This window comes from Drosophila melanogaster, chromosome 3R, assembly GCF_000001215.4.
Source record: "Drosophila melanogaster chromosome 3R".
Classification (NCBI taxonomy): Eukaryota; Metazoa; Arthropoda; class Insecta; order Diptera; family Drosophilidae; genus Drosophila; species Drosophila melanogaster.
In genome coordinates, this window is record NT_033777.3 from 8,310,783 (window position 1) to 8,334,293 (window position 23,511).

The window sequence follows — 23,511 nt, forward strand, 5'->3', positions numbered from 1 at the left end:
GCCACCAGAGGCGCCATGTATTTATAAACGAACTGGTCGGGTCGCCGAAAGAAAGTGCAAACCCGTTGGCTGTTGGTTTTCCTCGCGAGCTGGCCATGCACCATCATCCAACAACGATGGTGCTGGGTCAATGCTACCAGGCGGCTGCTCGATTGGATAATTTGTAGCCGCAATTATGGCAGAGCGTCTAATTGCCATGAGACGCTTTAAATGCCCGCTCCGGGAGAGATTGCATATGACGAAAGACCGATGAAGTCCGATGATTGTTCGCTTCCTCGCAGATCCGCGTGTGAACACGGAGGAGTGTTCGGAAGCTTAGCGAGGTGTGTTGAGTATACGCCCCGTAATCCCCAATTGCATCATGATAAACTTGATGTCACAATTTGTAGTTTATAATTGTGATCTCACCTACGAACTATTGAATTTAATAAAACTGAATTATATTCTCCCTTTTGAAAATGCAAAGTAAAATAAAATATAAGATATACAAGTTATTGGCTTCAGTTGGTGCGCCCCCTCTTCAGCCAGAGTAAGTGCCTCAGTTCCGCCCTCCTGCGCTCCCTGGTGGCCCTATGCCTGGCCTCCTGGGCAGCACAGGCTGCCTTCTCGGCGGCGTTTTTGGTATTCTTGAAATCCACACGGGCCACCTCCAGCTGGCGGAGCAATAGCTCCACCCGCTTCTTGGCCGCTTCCACAAGCTGTTGCTTCTCGCCCAGCTCCTGCTGAGCGCCACTGGCCACGTGCTCCGAGTTGACCACATTATCCTGCGCATTCTTCACCGCCAGCGTAATGGTGTTCAGCTGATCTGCCGCCTGTTTGGCCGCTTGCCCGGCCGCAGCATAAGTAGTTTGGGTGGTCTGTAACAAGGTGCTCTCCTCCTGGACCACTAGCTCCCCCTCGCGCACCTCGGACTCCAGTTGCTCGACAATCTGTTGCTTGCCGGCCAGAGCAGCTTCTGCCGCCTTGGCTGCGGCCAGCGCTTTGTCGGCCAGTTGCTGCTTCACCTGGCGGGCAGCTGCCTCGCCAGCCTCTATCTGGGCATCGGATGCCTCCATGGCTTCCTTGGCCGCCTTCTGCGCAATGCATGAGGCCTTTACCCTGGTCTTTCCATTCATCTTGAAGTCGCACGGGGCACCGCCGGAGGATGACGACACACTGTTGTCGCCATCACCATGATGATCCGACATTAGAGCAGCTATCTCATTGGAGGACTGCGGCAACTTGTGGCCCGCAGAATGATCTGAGAACAGGAAGAAAAGTAGAAATGCGATTCGTGCTATCTCCATGCTTAACTCGAAATAGTTGTATTAAACGGATTTCTAAAGATATTTAAGAAATATATACTCCAGGTAACTTGTGGTTACTGTACAAATATTTCAAATAATAGTGATTTGAAAGGTGGAGCTGCTATATTCCCATTATTATCTCCACATTTCGATTTCCTGATGAGCCTTGAGATTTATGTACGATGCAAGATTCCCAATGCGTTGCGACTCCCTGGTTACGATGTTGCTTCTTTCGAACATCCTGCTGTCGACCGCCGCGCATCCTGCCCAGCGGAATGATCCGCGTTTCAAGCCCGGCTCCCTTCCCTGCAAGACGAGCATGAAAGCCAGCCAGGTGGCCTCGAAGGCGGCCAAGGATGCGAAGGACGCCAAGGATGCGCAGCCATGTGCCGCGGAGATGGCGGGCTACAGGGCACGGGAAATGCTGGCGGACAGGGCGTTGCAGGCGGCCAAGGCTGCGGAGGCGGCTCTCAACGGGAAGAAGCAGCTCCTCGATGAATACACCAAAAGTCTGGCAGAAACGAACAGGGTTATCGAGGAAATCCAACGAGCCATTGCTGCCAGCTCGTGCTCGGCGACGTCGGCAAAGGGGATCCGTGACAAGCTCTGCACATCCGTGAACATTATGAAGAGTATGCTAAAGGAAATGGGCGGAAATCTCGATAACATCCGGAGGATGGCCGACAGTGCCCAGAAAGAGGCCCTGGAAAAGCGCAGCCTTCTGAAAGCGGCCAGGATGCGGGTGGAAGAGCTCCATAGCTGCATGTGCGAGGCTCAGAAGGATCTGGAGCGAAATAAGCAGAGCGCTAAGAAGGCCAACGACGCCGCCAAGGAAGCACAGCAACGGATCGAAGCTTTGCAAAAACTGGTGAGCAGGATTAAGATGCTGAAGCGAAAGGATCTTCAGTCGCTCGAGAACTTCCTGCGCAGGAGAAGAAGTAGCACTCCGGAAAAAACAAGTTGAGTTTCTTGTTTGTTATGGCAATAATCATATTTATATTTTATAAAATACAATAAATAAGAACATATATTCACTTTAAATTTTTTCCGCCCGATATCAGTGTTGCCACTTGTCGCAAAATAAGTGAAAACATATCGATATCAAATTAAATCGACGCCGATTCAATAATCGATTGTTGCTAAGCAATTGATAGGCCACCCCTAGTAAGCGGACCGCATTTTTTTCTGTGAAAGTCAGAAAAATTAGCCGAAAAAGACTGTAAATATTTATTAATATCAGCCGAAACCGCACGCGAACAAATCGTGAACATGGCGCGCAAGAATGCCCAGGCGGAGGACCTCTCCAACGTGGAGTTCGAGACGAGCGAGGATGTGGAGGTGATACCCACATTCAACGCCATGAATCTAAAGGAGGAGCTGCTACGCGGCATCTACGCGTACGGTGAGTGGTGTGTATACCTATGGCCGGTCTAGAACTAATCCAGTTTTCTGCACTCCCAAGGCTTCGAGAAACCCTCGGCCATTCAGCAAAGGAGCATTACGCCTATCGTCAAGGGACGGGATGTGATTGCCCAGGCACAATCAGGCACGGGCAAAACCGCCACCTTCTCCATCTCCATCCTGCAGAGCCTGGACACCACGCTGCGGGAGACGCAGGTTCTGTGCCTGTCGCCCACTCGCGAGTTGGCTGTGCAAATCCAGAAAGTCATTCTTGCCCTCGGCGACATGATGAATGTCCAGTGCCATGTGTGCATCGGTGGCACCAACCTGGGCGAGGATATCCGCAAATTGGACTACGGTCAACACATTGTGAGCGGCACTCCAGGACGAGTCTTCGACATGATCAAGCGACGAGTGCTGCGAACAAGGTATGTTTCATTGTGCCCGATCAAACAATATTATAATTATAAGTACATTTTATAGAGCCATCAAGATGCTAGTGCTGGACGAAGCTGACGAGATGCTTAATAAGGGTTTCAAGGAACAGATATACGATGTGTATCGCTACTTGCCACCAGCCACCCAGGTGGTGCTCATCTCAGCTACCTTGCCCCACGAGATACTCGAGATGACCTCCAAATTTATGACAGATCCGATTCGCATCTTGGTCAAGCGGTAAGCAATATGATGCTCCCCCATATACGCAGTATGATTCATAAATTCCATTCCCTCACAGTGACGAATTGACACTGGAAGGCATCAAGCAGTTCTTCGTCGCCGTGGAGCGCGAGGAATGGAAATTCGATACCCTGTGCGATCTGTACGATACTCTGACCATTACCCAGGCCGTCATCTTCTGCAACACGAAACGCAAGGTGGACTGGCTGACGGAGAAGATGCGCGAGGCTAACTTTACAGTCAGCTCGATGCACGGCGATATGCCGCAAAAGGAGCGTGACGAGATCATGAAGGAGTTCCGAGCCGGCCAGTCGCGAGTGCTCATCACCACCGATGTGTGGGCTCGGGGTATCGATGTACAGCAGGTGTCGCTGGTCATCAACTACGATTTGCCCAACAACCGTGAGCTGTACATCCATCGCATCGGTCGTTCTGGTCGTTTCGGACGCAAAGGTGTTGCAATTAACTTTGTCAAATCGGACGATATCCGCATCCTGCGCGACATTGAGCAGTACTACTCCACACAAATCGACGAGATGCCCATGAACGTGGCTGACTTGATCTAAACTAATATTCTATCATTACTTTTATGTAACGCACTTTTCCTAGCCGTAACAACAAACGAATGAAGTAAATACATTTGAAGAGTATTTGAATTTCAATAGACAACCAAAATCTGTATAATAATAATAAATAACACGTAAGAATTTAATACAGAAACCAGTTTGCTTTTCAAATGGGTTAGGAGGGCTCAGGGGATGGGTGATTTACGTAAGTTCTTACGTCAAGGCGGGCACTTACAATTAAGAATTAATTGATGTTTAAGTGAGGTGTGCACTTAGTAATATTCTTTAAGACTTAACCTATTGCAAATGAGCTAAAAATGGTCATAAGCCTATTTACAAGATTTTATCTAATCAGATACCTAGAGACTTTGGTTTTGGCGAATCAAAAAGCGCGCTATAAACATAATTTAACACTACAATCTACGCTCGTCTGGCTCATCTCAGCTTAAAACTTCTGGCTTTTGCGGCAGCGCTGGAACGTACGAGCTGGCCGTCGATGTTGTTAGTGAGGATTGTCGCTGTTTCTTGCTTTCGTCTGATTTCAGAAGGGTGCCCAGAACAATGCCGAGGAAGAGAATGAGTCCTACTTGGTGGTTCGATATGAACTTTTTGGCGCAGTCGCTGGGGTTGTCAATGTTGAGGGAATAGATCTGAAATGCCAAATGGATGAATAAGTGACTTTCTGTAAGGTAATATAACAAGGACTACCTGCTGCACCAGATGGGCACCCACTACTCCAACAGCCGCGTAGTACGGCACCGTTTGATCGCAAGCCCAGCCGGCGGCAGAAAGACCCGTCAGCATTGCTGCCGTGAATCCCGACAGCCAGACCTTGGTGTTCTCCCCAAATCGAAGTGCCGTGGACTTCACACCGATCTGCAGGTCATCCAGCTTGTCCTGGTGGGCGTATATCGTGTCGTAGACAATGGTCCAACAGACGCCGGAGAGGTAGAGTGGCAAGCAGGCGGCAAGGTTGACACTGCCCTGGGTGGCACACCAGCCCAGTAGGGCGCCCCAATTGAAGGCCATGCCCAGAACCAGCTGGGGCCAGTAGGTGACTCTTTTCATCAGCGGATACGTGATCACGAGGCCCAGCGAACTGGCGCCCAACAATATGGATTGCCAGTTGAGCTGGACCAGCACCAAAAGACCCAGACTGAGCTGCGCCGAGAGGAATACTATGGCATCGAACTGACTGATCTGACCCGAGGCCAAGGGCCGCAACCTCGTGCGCTCCACTTTGGCATCGATGTCCTTGTCCCAGAGATCGTTGATGGTGCACCCGGCGCCGCGCATTATCAGTGCCCCGGTGCCGAACAGACCCAGCATGGTGAGGTCCGGCCAGCAGCCCGCATCCGCGCTGAGCGCTATGCTCCAGGCGCAAGGCCAGAAAAGGAGGTAGGTGCCAATAGGCCGGTCGATTCGCATTAGTTGGGCATAGGGTTTGGCGGCCGACACGAGTTCCTGCAGCGGCGTTTGCTGCTTCACGGGCTCAGTGGCGGTACTCGAACTCCTGGAGCATACATCCTGCAGCCGGGACTTATCCCAAGTGCTCCAATCTCCAATCAGAACACGCGCTGGTTGCCGGGGCAGCATGTGTTTTGTTGTTGCCGCCGCTGCATAAGAGCTGCGGAAGTGCCTAGCGCTCTGGAGTCGCAGGTGTCGAAGCGCATACATTGCGATTTGCCTTGCACTAGCACCTTCAACGATTAAAGCATTAAGTCACACGATGTTAAGTTGTATTTGTTCGTAAACTCACAGTCAAAAAATGGCAAGATGTTTAATGGAACTTTGGTTGGGAATGTCAAAGGGCTGCCATCCGGGTAAAGGCAGACAAAGAGTTGCCGGATAGATGAAAAAACAATATGATCCGGTGGCACTGCTGCATTTGGCGATAAAAATTTGAATTTAAGTTTCAAAGACAAATATATTAAAGTTGTAAACAACTTGTGTTAATTGTTAACTTTTGAGTTGTGTTTCACCAAAGTCATATTTATATATCTAAACACAGAAGAACATATGCGGAATGTAGTTCTTCGTTTTACCAATACTAATAACTAAAGCTTCTTTACAGTTATCTCCACCTAAGCAGTTTAGCAAAAGCTTTTGCTCTCTTTTTTGCGTAGACCCAACCATTTACCCCTCTGCAATATCGTTAATGTTTTGCGCACGTCGCCCATTTTTCGAAATTGGCACACGGCGCAGGAATGTCCGTAGAATTTATGCACACGGCCGCAGAAGGTTTGCGCACGGCCATCAATTTTGGCGGCATTCTATCCCAGTTAGAAATAGCACAGTAAGAAATAACACTCTAGGAAAGCCAAGTGGACTAAGGCAGACCTCCGGCGATCCGGCGGCCGACGGTTGCTATCGCTCCCATGCCGGAATATGGGCATATACCTACGTATGAATGTACTCGACTAGAGCCATAAAACCGTGATCGAAGCGAAGAAATAATGGAATTATTTCAACATCATGTATTACAGCAACAATTTCAGGGGGTTGTATTAGCCCATGATTGATAATCTGAATTGCAATAAATTCTGCACACGAATCGATTGTCGAACCTTTGCCATGAGTCCATAAATTAAGCTGCAAACCGCAGAGAAACCCACGACGCATCAATTATGGATTTTATCTCTCGAGATAAAGATCTGCAACTGATACCCAGAATATATCTTTTGATCTGACCTCTAACACTGAGATCTGCATGCATTTATGTTTATTTACATGACTGTATCTGGGCTGCCTTTCTTAGTGTGGGGCGACTATCGTTGGTATCGCCGCTACTGGGTGATAACGCTCTTTCCCATTGCCCATAGATAAGCGCACTTTCCTATCGCCGCGTCGGGGGATTAGGTGCGATTTTCTTTAAAAAACCACTCGCGAGCAGCGGGTTTCAAGCAGTCAACGCTCTGCTCTCAGCACCTCAGCAGGTCTAGCTCTTATCACTGTGCCTCCCCGATCGCCAGTCGGATTTTCCACGCCTTCTATCTATATCTATACTACACCAGCAGCCCAAGATGGATCACGGCTCGGATGACAGCACCAGCACGGCCAAGTCCTGCCCTATGATCATGGTGGTGAGTACGCAGTTACACAACTCCTGTGTCCAACAATTTTGATACAAAATCACTTACCACTGCGCTAAACGCTGTAATTTAAAAGTCACTCATCCAGTTTAGCTGAATGAGATTTGCACGGAGAGCAAACAAATATCTCGTCCGACTTGGAATTTGAATTCTCTGGCTAGTCACTCCCTAGTATAAGTTCGTATAAGTATGTTTATGTGCCAGAAACCACAACGAATTATTCGCTCTCTAGCGCTTTATTCGCTCTCAGCAAATACAAATAATACAAATTGAATATGCTCGAACAGGGTGTCTCATGAATAAAGATTCATGGGTTAAATTATACCGCTGTAAGGGAATTATAAAAAAGATGTTTAATTCGAATGTTATGTTTATGTTGATGTTTAATTGGAAAGCTTAAGCTTGATATTTTATAAAACTAAAAGTAATATTAAACTTTTGTATTAAGGATCATCTTAGCAAAAGTGACCATATAGATATACCTAGATATTAGATATCTAGGAATCTAGATATAGATACGAATTAGAAAGTTATTAAGTGGTAATTAGTGGTAGTTAACTGGTATTTAAGCCTCATCTTACTGATCTTATGGATTCTTATGTAGTTAATCTTTCACTCTCGCATCCTTTCAGTTCCACGCTGGACACTGCGAGCGAATTTTGTGGCGCGGATGGGTGGCGTCCACTGTGACGGAGTTCGTGCTCTCCGCCCTGGCCATCTTCCTGGTGTCCTTCCTGTATGAGGCGCTCAAGTTCCTGCGACAGCAACTGGCGCGCAGGGAAGCCCGTCGAGCAAGCGAGCAGCTGGCGGCGGAGCAGCGTAGGAAGAACGAGGCTCCGGCAGCCGGAGGATGCTGCTCGGAAGCTCCCCTGGCGGAGCCGAGGGAGCAGACCTACTGGCAGCGCTTGTTCGCCTCGTCGCACATCGTCCAGTCCCTGCTGAACCTGCTGCAGATCGTCATCTCGTACCTGCTGATGCTGATCTTCATGACCTTCAACTACTGGCTGTGCCTGGCAGTGATCCTGGGACTGGGTCTGGGCTACTTCTTCTTCGGCTGGAACAAGAAGAATCCCGACGAGAGCGAGTGCTGTCCTTAGATCAAGAATATCGCTCTTAATTGTTTATATATCTTGCAATTGTTATAAACTAAGCCCTTATCAGTTCTTGGTTCACACATCAAAGAAAAAGTCCCGTCCCCACGTAATTATACAAATTGTTTAAAAATACAATTTTATTCGATAGTTACACTTGGTTTAATTGTTATTGATGTAATCGTAGCATAAATTAGTCAACTAGTTTACTTAATGAGCATATTGTACAAATAGTGTAGTCATGAGAACAAGAACCTATACAACGCGTATTCATCTAAAGCGATTAAAGTACTACTCAATACTTTTGACTTTACAATATGTTTTTATAAGCAATACACTTTATTTTTGACCACCCCGAACTCAAAACGCAAACAATCCGATATGAGACAAAAAAGAAGGCAAAGTTAAATCTCCAGGATTACATGAAATTCGTTATGAAATGCGAACATTACCAGGTCTGAGTCCTGACAGCCCACAACTCACATTTGAAGGCCTAACTAATCACGATACTCACCTATCACACAATAGTACATATTTTAGTTTAGTTAAGATCTTGAAAAATCTTTTTAACAAATATTTTAGCTGTGATACATCTGGGCAGGTAATATAACTAAGCAAACCTTATGATTATGTGAATCATCTCGCACACATTTTTTTACGACACTTTATCTATTTGTACTTGCCTAACCACACACCAGTATTTGCAAGCTTCTTAGTTAAAGTTTAAATTATTTTGAAATTTCCGGGATAATTATAAGTTCTTTTAGTGCATTTGTTTAAAATTTGAGTGACAAGTGAGCGCCATGATGAGACCATTCCCTAACTAGCTCTTAGACTAGAGTAACCTAGACTGAACAACCGCGATCGAAAGTAGCTAGACCCGCAACCAATCCGCTGATTATAGACCACCCAATCATAAGCCCGTGGCTCCAGCGGCCATCATTCCGCCGTGATGATGGTGGTGATGCATTCCGCCGTTCTGGAAGTACATGTAGTAGTTGTACGGCGACTGCTGTCCCGCCCCACCCTCGCAGTCGAGCAGTGGCTGACCACCGGCCGTTCCCGCCACCGGCGAAGGAGTCATCGGCAGCGGGGATACCGTACTGCCCATGCCGCCCATTCCACCCACTCCGACGCCCACTTGGCAACTGGCGCGCAGGGCAACAGCCTGATGGTGGGCCAGGATATCGCTGACCGAGTGGGAGGAGGGCCAGTGGGCGGCAGCGGCTGCGGCGGCCACACTCCTCAGCTGGTGGGGATGGGGCACTGATCCCTGACCGCCCGCTCCCTGCGGCGGGGATGGACTTCCACAGGGCGTCTTCATGCTGTAGGCCGCCGCAGCACTGTACGGCTGGTAGATGGAGTTGTACAGGTGGGCGTGGGCATGGGCGTGGGCGTGCACATGATGGGCACTTGCCGCCGCCGCCGCTGACTGATGATGATGATGGTGGTGCGGATGGTGCGGTCCACCGCCGGGATTACCCAGATTGCTCAGATTAATATTATTGCTGGCACTCGTGCCATTGTTTTGTCCACCATTGCTGGACACACTGCCGCCACCGCTGCTGCTTCCGCTGCCCATCACCGTTCCCGGCGTGTGCTGATGCCCCAGGCTGCCCAACTTGTTGCGCAGGATTCTCGATATGGAGCTCACACTGGGTACATTCGTTTTGTCGCATATGCCCTCGCTGAGCAAACGGTCCCGGATTTCCCACGCAAAGATGCCGGGATCTCGCTGCTTCAGTTCCCTGATGTAGTTGACCACCTTGGGTGTGGTCACGCGCGGCTTGGATCCCCCAATTGCGCCGGGTAGTATGGAGCCCGTTTCGTGGTACCTGGCCAGGATCTTGGACACGCAGCCGTGACTCACTCGCAGCTGGCGCGATATGTCGCAGGGTCGGATGCCCAGGCGGGCCAGCTCCACGATCCGCATCCTGGTCGCATTGGGCAGCGGACGGCCGTTGACAAAGACGCCGCCCAGCTGGTTCACCTCGCCATACTGCGGACACTGCGACTCTGCAAAGAGAAGATTGCGGATTAGTTAGGTTGGTAACATAAAGGAATAAAGGAAGTGTCTATACATTTTAACATAAATATGAAAAACTGTTTTCGGAAACTGTTCATATGCCAGAGTATGCCACAGTATCATCCGAAAGCTATTCCCGGTTCCCAGTACAAAATGCGAACAAAGAGCGTTGCCTGGGAATGGGAAGGCGAACAAAAGCACATTTGCGTCTAATTAGTTTCGGTGGCAAATGAGTGAGCCGAGTGGCTAGGAGTGGGACCTGCAGAAGCGGTGGAGCGGCGGAGCGGAGGAGGATTGGCGAGCGGCAGCCCAAGTTGAGTGGAGAGCCGTTTGTTCGGCTGAAAATCGCTACCATTTGCTTCTTAGAACTGCGGATGTGGGTGCCCCGATTGTGACTGGGAAAACACAATTTGAATGCCCGGAACGTGCGGAAATGCACTTTGAGCGATGACGCAAAGATTTCCCCTTGGCGCATAGAACACTACTTAAGGATAGGTGCACATGGGTGTATCCTATTCTTGAGATTGAAGAATGATTAAGGTTCAGCAGAGAAGCTATTTTCACAGGACCATAAATAAAGTAATTAACAACCACTCCTGCGAAAGGGACAATATGGGAACAATTGTCAATTATTTAAGACATGAAGACACACCCCTCAAAACAACCTGTGCAATTTTGCACGCAAATAAAGGCGGTTCTTTTCGTGAATAACTAACTAGCATTGGACAATTAAACAACGCGTATAAATGCAACTAGTTTAGGGTACTGCCCTCAGTCTTCAGGTGACAAAGTTCAAGTCAATCGAAACCTCTAAACTTTCAAAAATGATTTTTAAGTACATTCAAGAGCCAGTCCTTGGATCCTTATTTCGATCCCGGGATTCGCTGATCTACTTAAACAGATCCATAGATCAAATGGGATGGAGACTGCCGCCACGAACTAAGCCGTACTGGTGGCTCTATTACATTTGGACATTGGTGGTCATAGTACTCGTCTTTATCTTTATACCCTATGGACTGATAATGACTGGAATAAAGGAGTTCAAGAACTTCACGACCACGGATCTGTTTACGTATGTCCAGGTGCCGGTTAACACCAATGCTTCGATCATGAAGGGCATTATAGTGTTGTTTATGCGGCGGCGATTTTCAAGGGCTCAGAAGATGATGGACGCCATGGACATTCGATGCACCAAGATGGAGGAGAAAGTCCAGGTGCACCGAGCAGCAGCCTTATGCAATCGTGTTGTTGTGATTTACCATTGCATATACTTCGGCTATCTATCCATGGCCTTAACCGGAGCTCTGGTGATTGGGAAGACTCCATTCTGTTTGTACAATCCACTGGTTAACCCCGACGATCATTTCTATCTGGCCACTGCCATTGAATCGGTCACCATGGCTGGCATTATTCTGGCCAATCTCATTTTGGACGTATATCCCATCATATATGTGGTCGTTCTGCGGATCCACATGGAGCTCTTGAGTGAGCGAATCAAGACGCTGCGTACTGATGTGGAAAAAGGCGACGATCAACATTATGCCGAGCTGGTGGAGTGTGTAAAGGATCACAAGCTAATTGTCGAGTGAGGAAGAATGGAATACTCTTTGCAGAATGCCATAATCCACTCAATTTTCCTCATTAGATATGGAAACACTCTGCGTCCCATGATATCCGCCACGATGTTCATCCAACTACTATCCGTTGGCTTACTTTTGGGTCTGGCAGCGGTGTCCATGCAGTTCTATAACACCGTAATGGAGCGTGTTGTCTCCGGGGTCTACACCATAGCCATTCTATCCCAGACCTTTCCATTTTGCTATGTCTGTGAGCAGCTGAGCAGCGATTGCGAATCCCTGACCAACACACTGTTCCATTCCAAGTGGATTGGAGCTGAGCGACGATACAGAACCACGATGTTGTACTTCATTCACAATGTTCAGCAGTCGATTTTGTTCACTGCGGGCGGAATTTTCCCCATATGTCTAAACACCAATATAAAGGTAAGATAATATCATACAAAACCATTACATTTTATTGTAAACAAAATCTTTCAGATGGCCAAGTTCGCTTTCTCAGTGGTGACCATTGTAAATGAGATGGACTTGGCCGAGAAATTGAGAAGGGAGTAATTCGGTTTAGTGCCACAAATTTGATCAACTCAATTTAAGAGAGTAGTTTCACTTGTGCACAATCAATAAATGAAAATATATAGAATGATTATATAAAATTTAAATGTGTTGCAAACATTATGGCAATCTATTAGATATCTGGAAAATCAGTTTGTACTTTCGTTATCATAACTTTTCTGGCAAACAAAGCACAACTGAAACTTTACTATAATAGCTTGCCATTATATGGTGTCAAATGGGTAGCCCTCTTATCTGGAGACTGGAGGAGTCTCCTCCTCCTCCTCCTCCTCTTGGCACCTGCCGCTGGAGCTCGCTGCCCGTCTGAAACTGCCGTCCGGTCCATTACCATTATGGGCAGTTGGAGGCACTGCTGCACATCTGCGCCGTCTTCTAATTTCGAATCGTGTTCCACAACAGCAACTCCAAGTGCAACACGTACTGGAGAGTGCAGCGCCATAAAAACCGCAATAGAGCTCCCGGGTTACTCGTGGCGGCAATCGCAACAAATCAGGAAGGAACCGGATAAAGGAGCGATAATGAACCGAGAGACGGAGTATATCGACCTCGATGCTGCTCCATTCAGGAGGCTATTCGCGACTTACAAGCTCGTTTTCCCGCTGCTTTGATATCGCATTACCATCCCACTTGTTGCCCGACATTATTCCCCGATCCCCCAATCCCCCGACTTCTCCACTCCCCCACTTCCAACGATCCCCGGCTAATGATCCCCAACAGTGTCGAATTTCGTGTACATAGTTTATGGTTATGGATTTGCGCACTTGTCAATTGCAGTTCGATCATAGCTAGAGTACTTGCCCACACTCGGGCTCGTTTCGGAGTCCCAGACAAAGCGAACGTGCAGCTGCATAAATATGGAAAACTGTTCGAAATCGACGGAATCTCCCCTCATTAAAGGTGGTTGTAATAGATGGCATATAACTAGAGATCGACTAGGGAATACTGTTAGTAGCTGCTTAGGAAAAGGTTTGGAATGCGGATTATGCCAAGTTAAATAAGTTGAAAACTCATATATTCTTATTATCATTATTATAGATACTCTAATAATATTCAGCCGATTTTGAATTTTCTGACGTGATTACAAAGTTTACCTATAATAAAGTTTTCAAGCATTTGTACGCGTCTAAGCTCCTGAATACCCACCATAAATTCGAAATAGTCCACTTTTCAGCACTAACAGCCACTAAATATTACAAAATATTGGCTTTAGGTTCTATATAAGTAGGTTTTCTGAGCAACTTTGGTCAGTTGAAGTCGCGATGTCGGCCAGAAGGGATATATTATTCGCAGTGGGCCTTTGCCTTATGTTTAGTTTTCTGAGCATTGAGGCTAGGTCATTGGAGGAAACCTCTGTCAAGACGGTCAGTCGGTTGTACTTATTAAACATATAATAATTTCAACTTTTTGCTTTAGAAACGCGATACCGACTGGTGGACTATCCTCGAGGATATACTCTATGACAATGATAGTGATAGTGATGATGCCGGCGATGAGAACGTTTGTAAGTTGAGAGACCGTCTTGAACTCAGTGACCTTTTGATTTGTTATTCTCAGTGATTTGTCGTAACTGCACGGTAGTTGTTCAAGCTGCTCCAAACGCCACAGCGAATGGAAGCACTGTAGCTCCGCAGGCAGGTGGAGCAGCTCCAGGGAGTTCACCAGGTGCGCCTGCCACTCCTCCTGGCTCGACTCCTGCAGTTCCAGCCACAGTTGCACCCGAAACGCCTGCTCCGTCGGCACCTGCGACATCGCCACAACCTGTAGTAACTGCCCTACCCACAGCTGCCCCACCTACAGCTGCCCCACCCACAGCTGCCCCTGGTGGTTAGATTATCTTATCCTTACCCACACCTTATAACACCTCTCTAACACTAGCTATTAAATGGGATTTGGTATACGATAATGTTGCCCATGGGCTAATAACCCAGCTCAAATAAAACAGACGTTCATTCCGTTTTAGCCATAAATCTGTGCGGTTCTCATTCCCAGGCACTTTGAATCTTCAAAATATTGTAACGCAATTGTCTTGACATAAGTCACAACAGATCGGCTGGCACTCGCCACAGACCCACACGCATTGAGGATCGAGTCTGGTGGCTAGGGAGCCAAGTCGGTGGTTTTTGTTCACTCGGTCTTTTAAGATATGTGGCGGCGAAAGGAGCAGCTCCGGTTCCCCCTCGACGGGCACGATGGCATTCCCAACATGACATTCTGTTTGACATTTGTAATCTCGTGATCGTTAATTATTTACGAATTGAGTTACACGACGAGATGGTCTGTGTGCGGTTCCACAATATCCAGCGCCAGCCAGAAAGACACGAAGTGGAGTCAAAGATCATGGAAGCGACAAATATAGTTGAATCCTCCAACACATGTCACAGTTTCTTCCGTAGATATGGAGGTCTGAATAAAATGAATCTGTATCCAAATCGTAAGCTTTAATTGAACTTCCTTTAGTTCAAATGTTCAAATCTTTATTTGCTTCTTTTCAGTTTTTTTTTCCAATCTCTGTGTTTGTCGTGGAAAATATTCGAAATATGCCCAATGATGGCTGCAATTTGTTGGTCCCTTCAAGAACATTATCTCCAAGTGCTTGACTTTTGCGCTAAGCGTCCATAAATTTGTCTGAACAAATACTTTCTAGTTGTCGCTGACAAAGATCGACGCTCTTGTTTTCTTCTCGTATTTTCCTGTTTGGATCTTTTGAAGATAGCTGCATCGTTTTAATGGCTTTTCAAATACGCATGACATCAATTTTGGGCAATTACGAAAGATTAATGGCAGCCAAAGTTGAGCACTTGGGGCTCAATTATGATATGTGTGCTATGCTACCGATAAGAATCGTACCTCCGCCTAACCGAAAAATTGGAAAATTAATTGAATCTGCTATCGGTTGATTAGCTGCCTGATTTTCAGAATTATCCCAGTGATAGTCGCTCGTTTTGCCTCGCCCTCGAGTAGTCATCTTCAAAGATGTGAGTAAGTGCGTCACTTGTGATTTATGGCAGCCAATCGACATCCGGCGAGAATAAAATGCCCCCGCCACATGCAAATTAGTCACGTAATTCCTATTAGAGCAGCACATCGATTCCCCCTCGATCCCATCGATCAGCTGAGTCAAGAGCAAATATTTTGCAACGTGCCCAGTGTCCAGATCGAATTTGATTGATTTCCTATGTTGAACACGACAGTTATGAGCCATAACATCAAACATCAGTTTTTATCAAGGATTCACTAGTCCGTGTATAAGAATTTGGCTTGGTATCTACCCAACTATTTGCCTTAGCGTTGAAATCTCCACCAATTAACTTTACGATTGCCCGTGGGTCTTCAGTTCCGTTTCAACTTGGTTCTGACCCCAGTTGCACTATTCGAGGGAGCACAAGTGCAACATTTCGTTGACCCAACTGGATGGCCACTTGGGCGATGCGTCGGCACTGATTGTTGGTCTTATTAAAGGTGCAAACATGCCACCAGTGTGGCAGTGGAGGTGGAGGCACACCTATCCGTACACCCTTCGTGTAGATGGGTACATGGCTGGGTGTATGGATAGACGAATGCCCAGTGTCGGTCACGATCAGAGGAGCAGTGTGTTAGGTGTGCTACCCTGGTCGCCGTCGCGTTTCGAGTTTGTTTGGATTGTTTGTTTGCCTCCGGGAGAACCTTCGAATGCTAAGAGCCATATTCTGTTTGTTTAATTTTGAGTTACGCCTGCTGCCTGCGTGATCAAGCTGACTGGGCTACTTTGGCTATAATAAGGATCCTTCCTGGCTCTTCGACTCCTTGACTTTCCGCTAGTCAGCGCTTAATCAAGGCAAACACACTGAAAACTGGGCCCCTTTCCAAGCGGATCCATCCGATCCAATCCGATCTGAGCAGCTTCTGTTAATGAAAGACAAACAGCTATGGAATTGTGAAGAGGTCGGGCAAACAGCTTAAAAAATCATAAACTCTGCAACGAAATGGAGACGGATACGGAGAATGCTTTTGTCTGATCGGTAAATATTTGCCCATGGATTTTCGTCTCCGGGACTCGTAGTCCTTTCGCAGCCCCGACGGAAATTGGAAACGGATTCGGTAGCCGACGCTTCTGTATCTCTGTGTGTTTCGGTACAAATGGCTTACAAATGGCTGTGTTTGCTTTGAAATCGAACACTCTTACTGAGTTCATCACGTCTGGCTCGAGATTTCAAAAACCACACATACACAGAAACATTTTGGGATCGTTAGATCTTACATTAGATCCTTAGCCTTTGGTATACATACATAATAGATGAAACTATCTAAATCTAAATAAGATCTATAATAAAAGTCGCATAGATTGAAGTGTATTGATTTTAAACTTTTTATTTCTAATCTATCGATTTTAATCTGTGATTTAATTGTTCTTCGGCAACCGTTTTTGAGAGCCTTTCCCCGCTTGCAGCATGCCATAAAAGGCTCAATTAAAATTGTCTATACGGCAAAATTATAATTCATAAATTCTGGGAAATTGCCGAATACAATGGCGACCACTGTTTCAACTGGAACTCTGCCAGCGATCAGCAAATTACAAACGCAATCCAGAAAGAAATGTCGGCTTTAATGTCCGTATGTTTGTGAGTGTTTTTCCCTTTTTTTAAATTTCTGGTTCTTGTTCTTGGAAATTTTTTAACACTTGCCCTTTCGTCAAAGTTTCGCCGACGGCAATTAAAGTTGCACATATTGCAGCTTAAGTTTTTTATAATTTATTAAAATATCATTAAAGTATTCACAAAAGCCACTGATGCGCGTAAATCCAATTACAGGAGCAATTAACGAACGTTAACTAACTAGAACTAATTAAAAATAATATTTTGCTAAACAAAATGGACGAAAAGGCCGGGAAAAAATGATAGCGAGTATATTTATGTACATATGTATGCATGTACATAGTTGCAGTTCAGCTGCAGGCTAATCAAAAACTAAATTAAAAAAGTAAATGCATTGGTAATTTAATGAGCAAATCTGAATTTTTTATTCATCTGAACCAAAGGCTAAAACGATAAATAATAAAGTGAAATAACATTTGCAAGTACTTATGTTAATCCTATACTTTGTTGCAAGCTACATCTGTGGATTTATTATAAGACTGTCACATGAACACATTCATTCTTATCAGTAAGGAGAAAATGTATATACAATAATATATTTGTCTTGTCTGCCTGATAAGTTGCAACTAGTATTGCAATTAAAAATACTTTGATTCAACTGCAGTCGATCGACTGCGTGATTATTTCAGAAACTTGAACGCTGGGAACATGTCAAATGTCGAGAGGCAATGAACTTATTTTCTGCCTAATTGAATTTAACAAATTCAAACATTTCGAGCTGATAAGACATTTTGTTTATACGCTCGTAAAATACATTGTATGATTTATAACTTTGGATTCGAGTGCATAGGCGAAATTTTAGCTGGCTTCGATGATGACAATAATACTTATCACGCCCATGGCTCTTTTGTTTGTAGAAACTAAAAATGCCATTTAAGTTTTAATTTTAATTAATAAGCGGGCCGTCAATTAACACGTTTTCACACTAAGCGATGCGTTCTGCGAAAATGGTCCACTAAATTGTATTAAATCGCAGAAAACGTTGAGTAATTGTCTGAATATTCACAACATTAACTGCAAACAAATAAAATAAATAATGAAATACCAAAATGGCTGCCAATTTGGATACTTATATTTAGTTCGTTGGGCCCGAATTGAATATAAATTTGGCATGAAATGATGTTTTTGATATTCAGGGCAATACATTTTTCGGGCCTTCTGGTCTGGTGTTTGATTTGATCAAAAGACATACCCAAATCACTGGTAAAATATTGAAACTAACTAAAAGATACTCTTCAGTAGGGAATATAATAATATATTATATAAAATATTGAAGATTTACGTCTTTCTTTGTCAATCTACTGAGCCAAAAAATACATTTCTGTTCCCGTTTCTGTTAGCATTTTAATACAGATTTTTCTTAGGCCGAAATTAACACATTTATGCGAAAAATGCAATTTATTGGCACCCCAAATACATTCCATTGTGTAGTTCCAGGAAAAATCACATTTATCTCAAACAACTAAAAAACTTCCTAAAAAGTTTTGTCTTGAAAGTTATTGGTTTTTAAGAGTACCTTGAATGTAATGATTGTGAGATATCCTGTATAGTATAGATGCATGGCAAATTGGATTTCCCCTCTCATAACTATACAATATGTGCGAATGCATTTTCGACGGCGGGTTGCTCCCATAAATCTTGGGTCTTGGCAAGCGGTTCCATCTCCTTCCGAAGACCCAGCAGGTTGATTGACGGAGCGACATCGCGGTGGGGAGATGCCTTCATATGTTTATTTTCTTAATTCTGCCGCCGGTTGCTTGCAGCATATATAAATTTATATGCATTCGGTATGCAGAAAAAATTAATTTAACAACTCAGTTGACTTGAGCTGAGGCTCAGCCAACGCGTCGCGTATACGCCATGTGGCCCGCCCCTTTTCACTCTTTAGTTGGTTGCCCACATTGTTGCGGTCCTCATCGACTTATAAATAGTTGGGTTTTAATTTTTTTTTTTTTTTTTTTGGTTCTACACTAACTACGCGAGAGCTTGTCGACAATTTTGCATTCGGAGCGTTGCACAATTTGCCGCACAATCGCATTTATTTATCAGTGAATTTCACAGAATCGTCGCGCCAAGAGAAAGAGGAAGCCACTCTACGTCTGTCACTTTGATCCGCTGGCAATGCCATTTTCCTTTTTAATCTGCTGCAGAGTTCAATCCCAAGTGTTATCAATGGAAAAGAGTCATGATTGGCATCGCTTTATGTTTACTTAACATCTATCGAATCTGCTTTGAACCAGACGAAGAAATGCAACTCCTTACGGCTACTTTCCCCAAGGAACGCTAATAGCTGGTAACTGGCATTTTAGAGAAATTTTAAGTGTCTCGATCTAGCTTGCCATCTGCTCGCGTATTTCCGTTTTCAGATCAAGTGCAAGCGCCTCGAATTATAAATGGAGCCCATAAGATAGGCGCCCCAGCAAGTGGGAATCAAAAGTACATAAAGCTAAATAGATTCCTGCGGCGTCAACAGCATTGTCTGTCAACAGAAATTAATGAGTCCATAAATCACGACAGCCACCGCCAAGATAGCGACGCACTAGCTCCTTTCTTCCGCCCCCTTCGGAAAACTGGTAGATGGGGCCCAGTTGGAGGAGGCTAGCAAATATGACGGCTCTAGCCAGCGAGCTCGAGGAACTCGAAAGGGGTGCGGCCCAGCCGAAAAAAAAAAAGAAAAAACCAAAGGGAAGATGCCGCAGCGACTTCAATTACGCGTACGAGGAATGCGCACAATGCGAGTGCGTAGCCGAAATGTGCTCGATGTCGATGGCAAACCCATGGCCAGAGTTCCGATCCCGTCCCACAGGCCCAAAGGAGATCCAACGCATCCGACCAATCATTGGCAATGTACTAGAACCGACAACTCCGCTGCAGTTCGGGTTCGCCGGCACTCGAGCAATGTGCAACGCCCTTCGCTGACAGCGGCGAGATGCATATAAATCTAACCACATGTGCACCAGCTCACCCACTCCCCAATCCTGCCCACTAGGGATTCGGAAAGTAGCTGAGGCACTTACATGGAATTGTTATTGTATTGTTTAGCGGTAAACTATCTTTTAACAACAAACCCTTTAATTTCCTTTAGCTACATAATTTCATATCATTTTATTGTATGAAATGAACTTCTAGAGCTAGCTGGAAAATAGCCAGTTTCACAGCTCTGATCCTAGGACTCCAAATTCGAGACTGAGAAATGGAGTTTGGAATGATTGTGGCAGTTCCGGTTTTGGGTCGCCATCGCCCCCATGGGACTTGACACAGGCCATCTCAAGGGGTTAGAGTCTAGGGGTTAGGGGTTAGAACCAGATGTTAGCCGCCCGCTTATTGATGCGATCGCATTCATTATCCCAGAATGAACTGGCTCAAACACGTGCCCCCTAACGATTAGAAACTCATTAAATATATGGTAATGAGCTGAGTTTGCTTCCAAGAACATGAACTACACTTGTCAGATGTCAGAGGTTGTGGATCCATGGGGAGATGTCCACGCCCAAAGGGAGCAAATGTCAACTGATCTACAGTGAGAAACCTAGCATATTACAACAAAAAGTAGAACATACTATTCAAAGGATAAAATGCAAAGGGTTTTGGAGGTTTTAATTATACTCAAAGCCTATTTAGTGCAACTTTTTTAAGCTCGCCGAGCAATGCCCAAAATGACTGCAAATGCGCTTAATGAATGTTCCGCATCAGCGGTCGGGGATGTGATTTAATTAAAGAACTCAGGGGAAACGACGCCACACAATCAAGCCGAGGCAGTGAAGCGTTTTCCCAAACCCGAACCGCAATCATCGGTATCCACGGGAGGAAGCTACTGGTCGGGCTTTCAGATCAGTCCCCGCCGCATCCTCCCGCAGTCGCTGCTCCTGGGCACCTACTCCCATACCATATAGACTCTTCCATTAAGGCATGTACACATTGACGCGACGTTTTCCTCCTCGGATCTCAAGTGTTTGCCTGCCTTTCGTGGCCATCGTCTGCGCCTTTTGTTTTACTGCCCCTTCTGTGATTTTAACATCTTGCACTTGCGGCCCGCGTCTGGTGGGCTTTTCATGTTTAGCTACCGAAGTAGATGGCTACCGGTGGCCGTTAGTCACGCATTTCTGCACCTCTGGTCCAGAGTCTGGGTTTTGGTTTGGGTTCGGGCATGAGCATGGGTCTGCATCGGCGTCTATATCTTTTTCGACGTCTCCTAGTGAGCAAACAATGCTGGCGTACAAACAGAATGTCAAAACATCGAAAGCATGTCATTAATGGACCAAAAGTGCGGGACCTCCTAGCCGACTTATAACTTCTTTTCAGCTCGGACAAGTGGAAAAATATATATTCGTGTATGTCCTTTTGATACTTTGCCATAAAGAGGCTCAAGCAAACAAATAAATACTTGAAACTAAGTGGGGAATACCATTATAAAAGATTACCCATAGTCAGTCACACTTGTATGTCACTCATAGAAATTGAAAACTATTGGCAAATTATTTCAAAAGATGATCTAAGCAATTCGAAATTTGTAAAAGTAAATCGACGCATGCCAAATTATTCGATTGCGCACATGTTTGTCAACAACTGAGAGAACTGATCAAATCTTTACACACTTGTGTAGCGTAGTTTTCGGCCATAAGGCCATGTCTTGCACTCGCATTTTGCTTTTGGCCCAAAGCACATGGACAAACAGAGACACGGACACTTGGAGCCAAAAGTGAAGACCGCACGACAAAGGCAGAAACATTACAACGATCATTAGTTAAATTAGGAGCCTTGGCTCCGGAGTTTGGGATTGGGATTGGGGTTATGGGTTTTGGATTTTCGGTTTAGGGTTTTGGGTTTTGGAATCGGGTACGTGTGCGGACGTCGGCGACATCATCGAAAGTCAAACAAGTGCCGCGGCTACCGCGAGGCTGTCGATCATGCGCCAAGCGACGGCAGCCTTTTGAAACGAAAATCAAAAGCAAACATCTGCCTCTTGATGTTGCCCAAAAAAAAAAAAAAAAAAAAAAAGAAGTTGGTCCAGCGAGCGATTGTGTTTATCCCAAGCAGTTAGGGGATCCGGATAAGGACTTGGCTGGAGGATCGGACAAGAGGGCTTTATTGGCAAAACACTCGAGTGGCGGGCTTAAGTTAAGAGATTTAAGTGAAAATATAGTGCTACTTTTGAATTTGTCTTTTCGTTACCTTATATTTTAAGATAGAGAGGGAAATGTGATTTCAAAAGTCTTATCAATATTTCCTGCAATATACATATTCTTGTTTTTCTGATTATATTAACCCAAATCTATCAATAAAATAGCTACTACGCTTTTTAAAGAAACCCAATGCCGTCGGCACCTCAAAAATGCCGATAGATCTAAAAATTTTAATTTGGAAATGAATTCTGAGGCCTATATCTTTGTGAGTCATGGATTGAGACATACCTGGGTCCATTTCGGCCGATGGCAATTGATTGAAGAACTCCAGAATTGCAATTGTGGGCACCCAAATCTGCCTTTCGCCAACTCCGCCGTGGAACTTTCTCCGATTGGATTCGCCGGAATAGTTGGACTCTGCTTTGCTGGGGATTGTCGGTGGTTACCTAGTCGTTAACTTTTCGCACTTGGCTATAATGTGAGTTTCAATTAAGGCATGAAATTTGTATACAAATTGGCGCCAGTTGTGCGGGACAGCATCGGGCTGCGATGCCTACTATGCCGTGAACCAAGACTGAGATCTGATTAGCACATTTTCGGGCCAAAACGATCGCTCTCGAGTAGGTTGGCTCGAAAATTATCACGCACTTATCACACCTTATTGGGGAAGCGGGAACTACACACACTTAATGACACTACAATGGGTTTGTTATGCTTTGATTTTGGGAATTATGTCGGTTTACTTTGGACTTGACTGGCGGACCTCCCGTGCGATTGATGGTTTGCAAATGAACCGATTTAAACAGCATTCACTGATCCGTGCGCGCGCCTTTAAATCTTTCGATGGCCTTTTTGCTCTAGCGTATCGGGTCGTAGCGTATCGGTTGGGAACGGTTTGGATCGGGAAAACCTGGCGCGCTCTCCAAAAACGATCGTTGCTGCTCGTCACCCGTGTCTGCTGCGACTAACGCTGCCCGCGGCGCTGCCGATCAAGATCGCCCACAATCCACGTCCACGCACACATTGAATATCACCACCACAGCCACAGTCACATCCACATCTACAGGCTCAAGTGGAAGTGGAAGCCACCGCGTCGACGCAGCATCCCAAGATCTCGCTCTCTCTTTTTCTCACTCTCCGCATTCTCCTCCGCAAGCACACACACACTCATCCGTGAGAGGAAGGGGCGGTCGGTCGAGCGTATATGTGGGTTTTAATGGCGATGATCGCGCACTGGTGTGCGTTTGTTGGTGGACCGCGGGCAAATAATAAAAATGAAGAATGTCTTTCAGCGATCAGGAGCGCAGGCAGCGAATTGAGGGTAAGCCCAGAAGAGTTAAGGCGCCAGTAACTTTGGTATCGAAATATCTTGTAAGTGTTTAAAGTAAAGGGTTCATATAAATTAAATATTTTAATAAAGAGATCGAATTCAGAAGTTTAGAAGAAGGTTTTTAAGACTTTATTACA

The 23,511-nt window shown here is 45.6% G+C and overlaps 8 protein-coding genes and 1 long non-coding RNA gene across 11 annotated transcripts; 6 read left to right on the plus strand and 3 right to left on the minus strand.

Annotated features, from left to right (window-relative positions):
• Positions 1-420: 420 nt before the first annotated feature.
• CG11694 (uncharacterized protein) lies at positions 421-1,355 on the minus strand. Its single transcript, NM_141529.3, has one exon. The coding sequence runs from the start codon at positions 1,284-1,286 to the stop codon at positions 501-503; it is 786 nt and encodes a 261-aa protein (NP_649786.1). The 5' UTR covers positions 1,287-1,355; the 3' UTR covers positions 421-500.
• A 50-nt stretch (positions 1,356-1,405) lies between these two features.
• On the plus strand, positions 1,406-2,315 carry CG11698 (uncharacterized protein). Its single transcript, NM_141530.2, has one exon. It carries the CDS (start codon positions 1,462-1,464, stop codon positions 2,248-2,250), a length of 789 nt encoding a protein of 262 aa, NP_649787.2. The 5' UTR covers positions 1,406-1,461; the 3' UTR covers positions 2,251-2,315.
• Positions 2,316-2,425: 110 nt separating this feature from the next.
• On the plus strand, positions 2,426-4,082 carry CG7483 (uncharacterized protein). Its single transcript, NM_141531.3, has 4 exons — positions 2,426-2,688; positions 2,749-3,115; positions 3,171-3,362; positions 3,424-4,082. Exons 1-4 carry the CDS (start codon positions 2,556-2,558, stop codon positions 3,929-3,931), a joined length of 1,200 nt encoding a protein of 399 aa, NP_649788.2. The 5' UTR covers positions 2,426-2,555; the 3' UTR covers positions 3,932-4,082.
• On the minus strand, positions 4,002-5,761 carry Coq2 (Coenzyme Q biosynthesis protein 2). Its single transcript, NM_141532.3, has 3 exons — positions 5,691-5,761; positions 4,640-5,631; positions 4,002-4,581 (listed from the first exon to the last, which is right to left on the minus strand). The coding sequence occupies exons 2-3, from the start codon at positions 5,606-5,608 to the stop codon at positions 4,372-4,374; spliced, it is 1,179 nt and encodes a 392-aa protein (NP_649789.1). The 5' UTR covers positions 5,609-5,631; positions 5,691-5,761; the 3' UTR covers positions 4,002-4,371.
• Positions 5,762-6,201: 440 nt separating this feature from the next.
• On the plus strand, positions 6,202-7,224 carry lncRNA:CR45215 (long non-coding RNA:CR45215). 2 transcript variants are annotated; one of them, NR_125113.1, is made up of 1 exon: positions 6,202-7,224. It is a non-coding gene; the product is annotated as a long non-coding RNA:CR45215 (long non-coding RNA). The 2 variants fall into 2 exon arrangements; NR_125114.1 differs by having other exon boundaries at positions 6,202-6,804.
• Positions 6,830-8,423, plus strand: Ctr1B (Copper transporter 1B). Its single transcript, NM_141533.4, has 2 exons — positions 6,830-7,014; positions 7,656-8,423. The coding sequence occupies exons 1-2, from the start codon at positions 6,955-6,957 to the stop codon at positions 8,118-8,120; spliced, it is 525 nt and encodes a 174-aa protein (NP_649790.1). The 5' UTR covers positions 6,830-6,954; the 3' UTR covers positions 8,121-8,423.
• On the minus strand, positions 8,243-23,010 carry Poxm (Pox meso). Its single transcript, NM_001043222.3, has 2 exons — positions 22,333-23,010; positions 8,243-10,130 (listed from the first exon to the last, which is right to left on the minus strand). Exons 1-2 carry the CDS (start codon positions 22,340-22,342, stop codon positions 9,028-9,030), a joined length of 1,113 nt encoding a protein of 370 aa, NP_001036687.1. The 5' UTR covers positions 22,343-23,010; the 3' UTR covers positions 8,243-9,027.
• Positions 10,965-12,272, plus strand: Or85a (Odorant receptor 85a; the record flags this gene model as incomplete). Its single annotated transcript, NM_079553.1, has 3 exons — positions 10,965-11,725; positions 11,786-12,143; positions 12,198-12,272. The coding sequence occupies 3 exons, from the start codon at positions 10,965-10,967 to the stop codon at positions 12,270-12,272; spliced, it is 1,194 nt and encodes a 397-aa protein (NP_524277.1).
• Positions 13,534-14,254, plus strand: CG7443 (uncharacterized protein). Of its 2 annotated transcripts, none has more exons than NM_141534.3 (3): positions 13,534-13,651; positions 13,704-13,791; positions 13,845-14,254. In NM_141534.3, exons 1-3 carry the CDS (start codon positions 13,595-13,597, stop codon positions 14,117-14,119), a joined length of 420 nt encoding a protein of 139 aa, NP_649791.1. In that variant the 5' UTR covers positions 13,534-13,594; the 3' UTR covers positions 14,120-14,254. The 2 variants fall into 2 exon arrangements, with proteins under 2 accessions (NP_649791.1, NP_001287232.1); NM_001300303.1 differs by having other exon boundaries at positions 13,869-14,254.
• Positions 23,011-23,511: the final 501 nt, after the last annotated feature.